Source organism: Anoplopoma fimbria, chromosome 23 (genome assembly GCF_027596085.1).
Source record: "Anoplopoma fimbria isolate UVic2021 breed Golden Eagle Sablefish chromosome 23, Afim_UVic_2022, whole genome shotgun sequence".
Classification (NCBI taxonomy): Eukaryota; Metazoa; Chordata; class Actinopteri; order Perciformes; family Anoplopomatidae; genus Anoplopoma; species Anoplopoma fimbria.
The window spans coordinates 7,120,151-7,133,348 of record NC_072471.1 but is presented as its reverse complement, the minus strand read 5'-3'; the positions used below and the strand labels follow the sequence as shown (position 1 = coordinate 7,133,348).

Here is a 13,198-nt window from a genome sequence, read left to right as displayed (position 1 = left end):
GGAAGAAAAATACCATCAATGTCAAACCTGATAACGAGATGTCTCGCTGCATGTCTTTATCATTTAAACATGTCTTTCCGTTTGTGCACATCAACTTATTTCATTGATATGCATTCATCAAGCTGAATCATCTTCCTGCCGTATGACTGGCTCCTCGTGCTTCCACTCCAAGTTGCCTTAACTGATTATGAAAGAGGCCCACATGACACACTATTTGTTTGCCCTCAGCCTTGTCTAAACTAATGGTGGTGGTGGTGGTGGGTGATACGACATTCAAAACCTGTAACAGGACTCAATGCAAGGCCTCAACTGATCAAAGCATCCATACATGCTTGGCATGCAATGACGGAGCAAAAATGAACGTCTCTTTGTTATTAGTGGGTTAGTGGAGCACAGAGCCATCGGGGGCTTTATGGTACCAGCTTGTTCTCATTCACATGGCGTCAAATACCGACGCTTTGTCACGCCCCTCGGCGTCTGATGTCGACGCACAGGGCGACCTGTAGCGTCTGTATGAGATACAGTGGGGTTTCAAGTAACTACAGTTTAAACCCATCTGCGTCATTATTGGATAGTCAGAAAAAATGCTCTGCGATTGTGATGGCGCACAAACGCAAGACTGGAGTTCTTGTCCCAAGGTGTTGTTGAGTAAATATGAAGTTACCTGTTTTTCCAAACTTATGTTACGGAACCATAATGTTTTTCCTTAACCTAACAAAGTGGTTTTGTTTGAATTCACAATGTTAAGCACATGTTAACTGCGCCCATAGTCAAAGGTCATAGTTTAACACTTTGCGCTGCCCAGTGTGCAAGAAAGTGACACGAAGGGTTCCGACCAACCATCAGTATGTGATGAGTTGGGATAAGAACTTGTTGCTAGTACTCATAGGGGCTTCAGACTAGTCATGAAAAATCTTGAGCGGCCTGTTCTTTTCTCGTTCTTGATTAGATTTGTTTAAATTTTCTCTGTTTGTAATAAAGACAACATTCTGTCACAGTGAAGGAAAAACATTAACAAAGAACACAGCGATTGCATGGTGGGTTCCTACTCGGCAAGGCAAACCTCAAAGTTAATGAACTATAAATCAAAACCTAACCTAAATGAGCTAATTGCACGGTTGTCAAAAAGAGAGAAGGACCTCAAAGACACGCAGTCGAGTGGACGACGGGAAGGGTGCAGCAAATAATCAGGCTCATGGTTCTTAACAGTGTGGCCTCCATCCTTTTCTTGTGTTGACAATCAGTTAATGTTGAAGCCTGTTGTGGGCAATGGTTCAGTCCTACATTAATTTGGGGTTTTGCATGTGTGAGAAGAGTACCGGAAATTGGTGTTACATATTTAGAGTGACCACGGCCATGCTGCCGTCACATGTTCGGACCTGTCAGGTTCCACACAGAAAGAGTAGTTTGTAACAATAGTTATATTTCTTCTTCTTTATACTTACATTTTTTAATAAGATTTAATATTTGCAGAAAACATAAGGTACAGAACGAGGAGGAGGGCTAGCATATCGAGCACAAATACACAGGTAAAGTTCATTAAACAGGGAGCGTAGTATGTCTTTAATATTAAAACAAAAAATGGTTAAAAAAAGACCAGTGTCAGTTTCCTAAAAGAGATTTTTCCACCTTGTCTTTATTTAGTTGAAGGGTATAGGAAAATTTTTCCATGGAGCGCAAACAGTTTATGGTGTCGATGAAAAGGTCTCTGAGGGGTATTTGAGCCAGTGTTTGGTAATTTTTTTGTATTTGCAGCCATAAATGCAGGTTATAAATTGCAGGTTTCCATGAATCGTTGTGGTACCTGGACCGTAGTCGTGCCTCCTGCTGTGAGCCGACTGACACCCACTGCTACTTTGATTATTATTATTAATCACATTACTATCCCTATTTTCATAATTATAATTCTACTATAATAATTGCTGCTGTTATTATAAGTAGTCTTATTATATGAATCATTTATGTCATATACATTGAATGTGTTGTATCTCTGTTATGCTGTTCATTCTGTACACATGACATCTATTGCATTCTGTCCATCCTGGGAGAAGGATCCCTCCTCTGTCGTTCTCCCAGAGGTTTCTTCCTTTTTTCTCCCTGTTAAAGGGTTTTTTTAGGGGAGTTGTTCCTGTGCCGATGTGAGGGAAGGACAGAGGATGTCGCATGTGCACAGATTGTAAAGCCCTCTGAGGCAAATTTGTAATTTGTGATTCTGGGCTATACAAAATAAACTGAATTGAATTGAATTGAATAAAGATCTTAAGGAACATCTCAACAAACAGAAAGGAATAATATCTCATAAATAAAACCCTTAAACCTTGACATTTAGTGTCCTACTTTCTCCCCAAAAAGCTGTGGAGAATACCAGCCTTTTACACAACACATCCAAAACATTCAGATTTGAATCTCTTCTTTGAGAACCTTTAGCTTTAGAGAAACCTTCATAGAGAGTCTCAGTTTCCCACTTGCAGCTGTTTGCACTCTATGAATACTGCTACCCTAGGTCCATGTATGTCCACCGACTATGCACCATTTTTAACAGCCATTTTCCTCCCATCGCCCTCTTAGCTTCTGATATCCCTCCATTTGTAACGATTCCCCTCCGAGCATTCCTTGTCAAAATTAGCCACGCTCCCACCTCACTTCAAAACAATGCATCGCTGGCCAGTGGAGCCACAATCCTGCAGGGTCACTTCACAAGAATGAGCCTCGCTCTCCGTCTCATCACCATTTGGATAATGAGAGTGGAGAAAGGTTTTGTTTTACCTCTGAGGACTCCCAGTGCAGCTGACGGGGGGCTGCAGGTATTTTCAGCTGTTGCCCCTGCTGGCGTGCAGACAGAAGGGCTCATACAGACTCTAATGTGAGCCAAATTGTCTGCGGCTGCATTTTTCCAAATAATGACCTTTATCTCTTTAATAAACCGACATTAATTATACTGTTTACCCTTGCTTTGGTTGTGGGCTTTACTGTAACTGTGGTTGGACAAGAGGAGCTTCTATGAGTCTGTGGAGAGATGAGCACTGTACTTGGGTGGCAATTAGCTGCTGACAGGCTCGCCCTCTGTATCTTACCATGGATTTACGAGGTGGTGTTCTGTAACACAAAGCACGGTGTCAGAAGACAGAGCCCGGGGAGAGTGATGAACCTCAGGGACAGTAAATATCATGAGGTGAAGACAAGGGCTTGTTCGCGACTGAAACCCTAAACTGAGTGGCTGCTAAGACAGCGCTGTAAGGCCTCTGGGCACAGGGTCAGAGGTTTAACGGGGAGGTGTCTGACCTCTGAGCGATCCAAACCCTGAACTGAGGGTGGCAGGGAGATGTCTGTTTTGGGCGTGTGGCACAGTAAGAGGAGGAGGGGTTTGGCGGCTTGGAGATGGGAGATGGCAGGGAACAAGGGATGGGGATTAAAAGTGTGCTCATTCTGAACTATTCCAGGGACAAGAATCCAGGTCCCAAGAGATCTGCGGGCGACTCAGCCAGTCCGTCATCTCTGGTTTGGACTTTTCAAAGGCTTGAGAGCGGGGCGTCTAAAACAACAGCGCCGGCCTCCTCCTCTTCAGCTGTTCAGACTCATTTAAAGAACAATACTTTTCTACTCTCATTTATCTGTTGCTCTTGGCTACGCAGCTATTTATGGGTAGTGTTTGTGGCCGACTGGAATCCGCTGCCTCTATTTCCCCTCAGCTTTGTCTCTGAGGGGATCAGGGATGTTTATGGCTGTGGATGAACACTGAGGGGTCAACTGTACCCAGTACAATGGGAGTCAAGATGAAGGCCAAGTTTAGCTTTTCACCTTTTCAGGATCTTGGTTTCCTCTGGCTTTTGGAAACAACCCAACAAGAGATTTAGACAAGATTTAGATGTGAGAAATGGGATTCTGGATCTCCCCAAATGTGACAATGCAAGTAAGAGTGGCCATGAGCCCAATTTTGAAAGGGCAATGCCCACTATCCAAAAGGCAGGCAGTTCAAGACAATTTAATTCATACAGCACAAAATCACAGATTTTACTCAAAGGGTTTTTCAGACTATACTAAATATGTCACTCTCTTTCCATAGACTGTTGGTTCTGATAAAGAAAAACTTAAACATGGGGAAAACAAAGTTAGAAACTTTAGAAAGGGCAACATAAGAAGGATCTCTCTTTTAGGAGTTAGTGTCTATGTTCAAGTCATGCCCGAGGTGTCAGGAACAACATCAGACAGATCAACGGCCCCCTGGAGGATAACACGTTTATTAAAAACTTGTATCGTCTCTCATCAGGACGGCTTCCAAAGATCCAAACAAAATGTCCCATTCCCTCTACATGGGCATGTCTGGGTTGACGGCGGACCCCCAAAAGAGCTGGGCTAATGGGGAGGGTGGGAGTAATACCATATCGTAATGACAGACATGAGCGGATTTAAAGGGAATGTTGATGGACATGATGGTGCAGATGAGCGACGTTGCCGTGTGTAAGAGAGGGGGGCAGGTTAGGATGCTGTGTGTGGTTGAATAAGGAGTTGAACTATGTGCAGGGGGCAGGTCTGACGGGACGGCTCCCATCAATCATCAGAAAGACAAACACAATAAGGTTATTAGTTATCCTAATACAGCACGGCCGTTGCTCCAGTGTCATCATCCTTCACAGGTCTTTGCTTGTGTCAGTCTCGGCGCTCATCAACATTCCTACGCGGCGGTTCATCATCGTGTCTTTCTCCAGCTGGATCACGAAGAGCAATCTAGTACGCCACACCCAGGCAACCATAGTATCTGCTCATAAACCTCAAATCTTCTCTTGTTTCCCCGCGACAGTAGAAATATGCATGCATCAGTAATACAATACCACTGTCAAAGTCACTTTGAGGATTCCTATGAACAAGCTGGCAGGCGAGCCATAAAGTGATGGAGCTGCCTAACTCCCCTCAAACAATGACAGCAGATATAAATAAAATGAACCAATCATATAAAAAACAAGAAAAAAATTACCTTAAACTTGTGTTTTTTTGCTGTCACATTAATTAAAACCTGCAGTTTGCTTTTTTGGGATTTTGGCTGTCACATGCTGGAGGCAACAACTCCTACCTTTCTTTGTGGGCTCTGGCATCTTGAGCCGCGTCCCGAGAAAATAAAAAGCGTCAAGGAGTCAAAAGGAGCAGGTAGGTCGGTTGGTGCCTTCGCAGTTATGTGACTCTACAGGAGGACAGGTAAGGCGCGGTAGCCCTCTCGTCCAGGAGGGAGAAAGGTGACAGCAGAAGAAGCAAAAAAGCTCTGGGAGCCCTCGGACCAGAGTGATGGGGAGATGAGGAGCGCTCAGGGATACGGTTTGGAAATCTCCGTGGGGGAGGAGAGGAGGACCAGTGACAGATCCAGGAGGGACAGGCTTTAAGGCCTTATATAGAGAGGTGGCATGCCCCTCCTCTCTGTAGTGGTCATTGCATCACTGTCCTCCTACCCAAGATAGAGTAGATGAGAAGAAGTAAATGTGAAGTTTATTTGACATTCAAATTATGCATTTTACTTTGTATAGGCTTTTCGTATTGAATTAAATTGTATTAAATTAGCTTGTAGTTGGAGCAATGTGACTTCATTTTCAGATATAATAAGTTCTGCAGAGCCCAGATTTTAACAAAATGTCAAAGTTTTCACGGCTGTTTATTCATGTGAGATTACATGAAGTGGCATGTTTGACTTAAAGGAACAGTTTGACGTTTTGAGAGTTGGGAGATACCACTGAAATTATTAATTTAAGACTAGATTTGTTATCATTACTTCCAGATTTTCGACCCCAGGTTCAGGGTGAGGGCTGTCAGCGGGGCATCAGAGGTGAGTATCCTTAATGCACTATAGAAGTAGGTTAAGAAGGAGGAGCCTGTGAAAATCAGGAGCTGGGATTTTAAAAGAGAGGTGTTGTCATTGTCATTAAAGGTCTGAGGCTGATGTAATACTCTCCATCAATCCCAGATGACATTCAACATCTCCAGACATCTGTGGCTTTATTACAAAAGAAAAGTTTGAGATGACATGCAGCGACTTGATGCCAGGTATCAGTTTAATCCCGTCGTAATGCTGTCCAAGAACAGCAGGCTTCCCAAACTGCCAAATAAATACTGGGGAGATGCCTGGGCGGTGGTTATACGGCCTATACTTAGACCGCCTAACATAAACCTTGACATTTGACATGTGTATCTGACATGAAAAGACAGTTTCATTGTGAATTATATCACTGATGTGGCTGCTTCGATCCTAATTAGTCTTTTTAGCACGTCAAGCACAAGCGATAAATCAGGTGTGGTCGCAAAGATTAAACTACAAGGCTGAAAGCTGACGGATTTATGAGCCACAGAGAGTCGGTGCTGGAGCTTCTCTACATGTAGAGCAAAGAATCTAACAATATCATAATCACTTGAGCATGTTAATGATCTCAACATGGAAGAGCATTTAGAACATGCACAATAATTCCTCAGACGACCCAACAGGACAGTCAAGACCAGGCACAGCTCTATTTTAGGCGGTATAGATACTCTTTGTTGCTGCTCTTTATTGTCTGAAATTGGCTTCAAGTCAAAATTCTATCCATACTACAACCGCCATATATAACGTGATGTGGAAGCTTTCAATTAAGAACTGTCCTTAACTGACTGTTTTCATAAATCAGTTCAAAGTATGTGGCCTTTCTTGGTAACAGACACCCATAGCTCAGTAAGCCCATTTATAACCCGCCGTGGGCTCCAGCAGTAAATACTGGGCTTAGGGAAGTGTCATGTGGGTCCGCTACAAACAGCACAAAACCATTTGGTATTGCCCGGGATGGCCGAGGGTTCACATCACAGGGGCGATTTAGCGATGAGGTCACGCCACATGGGGGGGGAAAGGAAAAAGAAGAGGCTGAGAGGCTTTTAAATGGACGACACTGACACCCACTGGTTCCAGACAGCCAGTAAAAGCTATTACATAAAGGAAAACATACTTGTAAACAGGTGAAGAGGCCCATGAGGCTGCTGCATGACTCATTTTGTCTTTGAGAGATGGTATTCTAGTTATAGTAGAAATGTTTTGAGTTAATGGAAAACATCTTCTGTAAGATTATGTTACTGGTTATGTTTGCCAGCATTAAAAAAAACGTCTCTGGTTGGAAAATGACTGATGAATTTCTCATGATAAATTTTCCTTTATTTGTTATGTTGATGTTTTATCAAAGTTTAGTGTTTTAATTCACCACAACCTATCTTTTGCAGTGTCAACGTCCACATAGAAATGAGCTTTAGCTATAACTGCTGCAATGTTCATTGTCCCTAAAATTTAAAAAAGATATACAATAAATTGATGACAGCACTTTAAGATGTATATGTTTTTAATTATTTACACCACAAACGTCAATGTACTAACTTCACTGACTTGTGAATTTGTCACAGACATTTTTGAATGTGAATGAAAGTTTCTTAGAGTTAAAAAACAAAATGTAGAGCACATTTAGAGTTTTTTATGACACAATATGAGCTGCAGAAAATCTAGTCCACTTTACAAATCTCCTCGTTGACACTTCTGCAGCAGCATCAGCGTCTCTCGGCTGAACTGGTAGGTGAGCTTCTTCTTCACCTTGAAGATCTCTCCTGACCGGGCGTAGTTCCTGAGGGCTCGGGACATCTTCTGGTAAGTCATGGGCCTCTTGTTTCCCTTCCTCTGCCCCCACAGCGCCGCCACCTGGTCCTTGTTCGTGGAAGAAAAGCGGAAGACGCCGGCGGCTGCTGGCACCCAGGACACACAGTGGGCCATGTTCGGATCCTCCAGCATCTCAAACAGAAAGTGAAAGAGGCGCACCTTTCCACCTGCAGCCATTGAGCAAACACGAAGTGTCATGTTGAATTAAACATGGATTGAAAAGAGGGATTAAGGAAATACCACAGCAGCTGGGCCTCTCCAAAACAGGTATCGCTGGTTACAGTTAATCATTTCCTTAAAAGCAACAATTCCCAGAAAATCTCTTCACTGATGGGATGGGTATGGCGGAAAGGGTTAAGCTGTAAATACTGCAGTTATCTGATAGATATGTAAAAACATTTATTGAGCTAAGCCAAGCTAAGCCCCATTGTTTTCTTTACGGTAAAGGGAAAGTCTCGTATTTGCTCTCTTGGTATTGTTTCCCCCGGGCTACTAACAACCAGGGCAATAACAGTATCGAGTGACCAAAAAAGGAGAACTCACCACTCCCCACTGTGTGTTTGGTTGGTTGTCTTGTTGATAAAAAGTTTGGCAGTGACCCACGCGCAGACAATGTTGTTGTTGTGTTCTGGCTGTGGGCTGTCGGTGCATCATGTGCCAGCAAAGGCTGAAGTGCAGGTTTGATGGTCTTTGATGGAGGAAACACAGCTGTAAAGGCTTGGTTAAATGTGCACATTTGACTACACGCGGTATACATAAAAAAAACATTTGAATGCCTACAGCTGGATCACTGCACGTCCAGCTTTGCTCGCATGATCCTTCGTCCACAGGTGCACTTCTCTCATCTACAGGCACAACTGCAGTGCAGTACATCTTGTCCACTGCAAAGAGCAAAACAAATGCTCAAAGACTGAGAACACCTTTAAGTATAGTAATTTAATTTCCAGGGCTTTCCTCTTACCATTTCCTCCAGTGTGTTGTCTGTAGTACTCCTCTAGGAACTCTAGGATCACCTCCAAATCAGATTGAGTCTCCTGGAAAGAATTCTGATAAAGATAAATAATTCAAAATCAGCCTTAAAAACTGCAGATATCTTTTTAAGTAAATTGTAATTTCATCCTTGCAACAAGCATTCTCTTTACCATGATCGATGAGGCTGAATCTGATGCAGTACAGTCCTTGCAGTTTGGAAGAATTTCACAAAACTGACTTTGAGACGCTCAAGTGCCTGAACTCTTTTTTATACCCTTCACAGGACGTGGCTTTTCTGAATTACACCAGACATTTTCTACCCAAGGCTCACAGGAACAATGACCACCATCCCACAAAGCCCCAACACCAGCACCAGTCAACCCATCAACAAAGCCTCCCAGCACTGACCACATCCTCCCCGCTGAAGCAGATAAGACCTGGCCTGGAGGTACACAATGCTCTCTTTTCAGGAAAAACACACTTGCTGCCATATTTTTCCTCACAGGATGTGTCTTAATTTCATATTTTGCAGTGTGCTTGTTGCAATATTTCACTAAAATGGAGACAGTGCCAAATCTTACAACACGGTGATAATGCCAGTGTTTTCTTTTCTTATGACAAAAGATGAAAGCTTCTGTTGTTATCAAATCAGTAGAAAACAGACACAAGTGAGAGTACACGGATCGATTTATTGGTTGTATTCAAAAGTCTCCAACAAATTATGAAAAAAAATGTAATGCAGAAAATGAATGATGATGTTAATAATATTACACAATAAATATAATAAGGATACAAAACATAAGTTTTATCAAGAGAATGATCAAGAGTTACATGTCATCATACATAATGCGTATTACTTTTTAACAACAGGAAATTTAGGTGCATGGTTAGGATTTTTATCTTATTTTATTGCAGATGGTCTTAATTGTTTGACACCTGAAACGTAATGTTTCTAGATACCATTTCATAATACTTATTATTTAAAAAAAAAAATCTATAGTTCTTTGTACAACAACATTTATTTCTTCAGACTCAAAGACCTATCCTACCTTTTAAGTGGCTTATGTTTCTCTTAATTAGTGCTTTATTAAATGCAGGTGTGCTGACTGGAAAGGTCAACCAGTTAAGTCTACAATATAAGTTATTATGTGTCAGCTGCATGTCAAACGTAACTGTACTTTGTCAATTAAAGATGTCCAAATTGTCATTGTTTTAAGTTATAAAAAGGCCATGATCATTTAAATCTAGAAACCAATTACCTTGATGAACTAAGAATATTCTCATTCATATTTTTTTGTTTAAAGTATTTACAATTAATTTACAGTGATACATTTCAAAGGAAGAGTATGAATCAGAAGATAATGTTACTTTTGTGACCCAAATAGTCAAACTATGAAATGTAATAACAGTCATTGAATGAATATGGACACACTCTCTGAAAGCCTTTTATTAAGTCTAGGGATTTTCTATTAAAAAAAGGAATATTTACACATTAACACTCTAAATAAAGGGTAGTTAAACACCTTAAACTGAAAAGCATGACATTAATAGTCCAACTTGTGATAACATGCAGGGACTGAATGTGGCCCCAGAAGGTTTGAGAGTCAACCAATTGAAGTCTTTGTAAACCTTATCAAACTTTTAAGGGATTTCCCCCCCTCTGTGTTTAAAAACCGTCCTCCAGCTCAGAGTTTGGCTGTGCTGAGTGAAGTGAAGCTGGAGGCCAGGTCATAGTCTTCCTGCAACTGGTAGTGTCCGTACCAGCTGTGCCAGTCCGCCGCTACAGAGCCGCAGTAGGTCTGCTGAGCCGGGCTCTGCTGCCGGGCGTGGACCTCCTCATGTGCGGGGCGGCAGTGCTGCTGCACGGACACCTGTGCAGAGCCGAGCCTGTGCAGGATGTCTGGGTTGAACTGGTAGGTGAGTTTACGGCGCACTTTGATGATCTCGCCGGTCCGGCTGTAGTTTCTCAGAGCTCTTGCCATCTTTTGATAGGTCATGGTCTTGCGGTTGCCCTTGCGTTGGCCCCAGCACTCGGCCAGCTTCTCCTTGTTCTTGGAGATGAAGTGGAAGGTGCCACTGCCGTTGTCTGTCCACTGGATTGAGTCGCCCATGTTGGGGTCATTCAGAGCCTCGTGGAGGTATTCATAAAGTCTGAGCTTCTTGCGACCTGAGGAGATTGATTTGATCTTTGTTTTAGTCACAAACAGAGCATTGCTAATTAAATTTGCCCACTTGTAAAAAACATAACCTGAAACATACCTTTGCTGTTCCTCTGTGGAGGTAAGATTGAGTAGAAATGAGGTGATTCATTTTGCACAGAGTGACCCAAGGAGACATCAGGAATGACCTGAGGCCAAGAGTGTTGCTGAAAGACAAAGAAAAAATTACATATCTTTCTTAATCTTTTCCCTTAATTTGCAAAAACAAAAATGCAGATTTATTTAGCTCCACTTACAGCCGTGTCATTCCAGTCACATGCTGGAGCTGGCACATCAGACGGGTGTGTGACGAGGCAGCAGGAGATCTGACAATGCAATGACGAGGGCTGCTGGGTACCCTGAGTCTCGTAATATGTGTACTCTGGAATAAAATAAAAATCAGTTTTCATTCTCTCCAGATAAATGTAAATAAATAAAAGAAATTGCAATGGCTTTTTTTTAGATAATAAGAGAAGAAGATTGTAAATGTTCTAGCCTAAAATCATGCATTGAAAGATGAATAAGTATTAAATATATAAAGCAGACATTTCATAATTATGGTCAAGTATTTAGAGATTTTTACTGTACCTGAATCGTAATATGAATTACTTGAATGCTGTTGAATCACGTCAATCGCATCCTGGAAGTGTTGGTTGATGTCGTTGTCCAAAGAGGTCTAAAATAGAGAGAAAACCTTAATTGCACTCAAAAAAGTACTTTTTCCTTCTTATATTAAGAGCATTAGATGATGAAACTCCACGAGACTAATTCTTCCAAATAATTGTAATGACAATGTGTACAGCATCTTTACAACTCACCATCTTGTATGTCTGAGTGTTACCCTCAGTTGAGGCCATTTCTGTCCTAATAGGTGATCACTGATGCACTAGTGCAGGTGTACAGTATTTGGACAGGTATATATATGTTGCAGACCTCCAATACCTGTTAACCACTCCATGAACAGGTAGAGAGGCTGGTTAATTTAAATGTGTCAACGTCACAATCTACAGTAGCCGTGCACTTCTTCTTTTTCTGGAAGCAGAGATCAGACAGACATCTGAGCATCACACAGTCTCTAAAAGCGAAGATCACAATCTACGAACAACAAAAACCTCTTTTATTGCACCAGTTGACCAGGAATACCACCGATTCTCAGCCTGACCTAAGAATTTGCATACAGGGCGAGATATGTATCTAACATACACATCTTGAATAGGTGCTGTTTAGTAATAGGCTTTTTTGTAAAAGATAATCGGAGCCATTAGAAATGCGGGAAATGATTCTCTGTGGCCCTTTGTTTTCTGGTAATAAAGTTATGTGAATGCAGAAAGATTTGCATGAAGAGTGAGTCTGTGGTGGGGCTCTGTTAAAAAACACAAAGTGAATGTAAGACCAAATACAATAAATCAAAGGACATTAATCACTGGTCAGTGCAATAAATATATGTTAATATTTGCTTTGTATTCCAATTTAATTTAAAGGCAAATGCCAAAATTATCCCATTATTTAAAAAACAAACCAGTTTAATTTAACATAATTTTATCAATTTTTTTATTTTAATTATTTTAAGTTATAATTACATGTTTTCTTCCCCCAAAAATGTGGGGGGTTTATTATGCAATTCTGCCATTACATTGCACAAAAAGTCATGAAGTAATGAAAAACAAGTATAGTATTTTAATTAAACAGGCATACGGTCCCTCACAAAGCATCACGAATACTCTCAGAATTTGCAAATAACAAAACAACAAACTTTGTTCCTCTTCTTACTTTTTTATTTCTATACAACACTTTTTTTTTATCACTCATGATCATATAAGGGACAACATTCACCAAGTTATTGTTTTATCACTGCTGGCTTTGATTTTAAGAGAAGTTTATGATACTCGTTAAAATGCATCTGCTATAGCTTGTTATTTCAAATTTTAGTTATTTGCACCTATTAATACTTTTAAAATCATCAACTCCTGGAGACAAGCTCAGTATGAAACAATGTGGAGCTGAAGGTATATAAAAGTTAAAATTGTGACCATTTGAGTTTCTAATCGCCCAGAACGCCATAAACACAGCTTCAGATAAATATGATTGTAAAGGTTAATGGTTAATAACGTTGTGATCACTGTTAAACTCAGCCTGTGTTTTGTTTTTTTCCACCGCAAGAGCCAAACCCCCCTGTACAAATAAACACAGGGCTTTTTGAGAAGTGCATTTATCTCAGGCGTGCAGTTTTAAATACCAACTGACTTGCTCCCGAAGTTCCCCTTTCAGCCCGGTTAAGTGTTGTAGCAGTCAGGCCTGAACGCCAAGCTGGAAACATCGTAGAAACAAAGAATTAGAGATGCACAGGTTATGGAAAGGCCAGAAGTTACATTGTTATATCTGA

General features: G+C 41.3%; 3 protein-coding genes across 3 annotated transcripts in view; all 3 read right to left on the bottom strand.

Annotated features, from left to right (window-relative positions):
* mybpc1 (myosin binding protein C1) overlaps positions 1-5,090 on the bottom strand; it is a 29,785-nt gene extending 24,695 nt beyond the window's left edge. The window contains exon 1 of the mRNA XM_054624295.1: positions 5,069-5,090. Within this exon, the coding sequence (XP_054480270.1) occupies positions 5,069-5,090 (22 nt within the window). The remainder of the gene's footprint in view (positions 1-5,068) is intronic.
* Positions 5,091-7,504: 2,414 nt separating this feature from the next.
* On the bottom strand, positions 7,505-8,838 carry spi2 (Spi-2 proto-oncogene). The gene is made up of 5 exons (XM_054625072.1): positions 8,788-8,838; positions 8,607-8,691; positions 8,426-8,526; positions 8,189-8,333; positions 7,505-7,812 (listed from the first exon to the last, which is right to left on the bottom strand). The coding sequence occupies exons 1-5, from the start codon at positions 8,788-8,790 to the stop codon at positions 7,505-7,507; spliced, it is 642 nt and encodes a 213-aa protein (XP_054481047.1). The 5' UTR covers positions 8,791-8,838.
* A 1,464-nt stretch (positions 8,839-10,302) lies between these two features.
* Positions 10,303-11,672, bottom strand: spic (Spi-C transcription factor (Spi-1/PU.1 related)). The gene is made up of 5 exons (XM_054624381.1): positions 11,634-11,672; positions 11,404-11,491; positions 11,073-11,197; positions 10,877-10,982; positions 10,303-10,784 (listed from the first exon to the last, which is right to left on the bottom strand). Exons 1-5 carry the CDS (start codon positions 11,670-11,672, stop codon positions 10,303-10,305), a joined length of 840 nt encoding a protein of 279 aa, XP_054480356.1.
* Between the last annotated feature and the right edge of the window lie 1,526 nt (positions 11,673-13,198).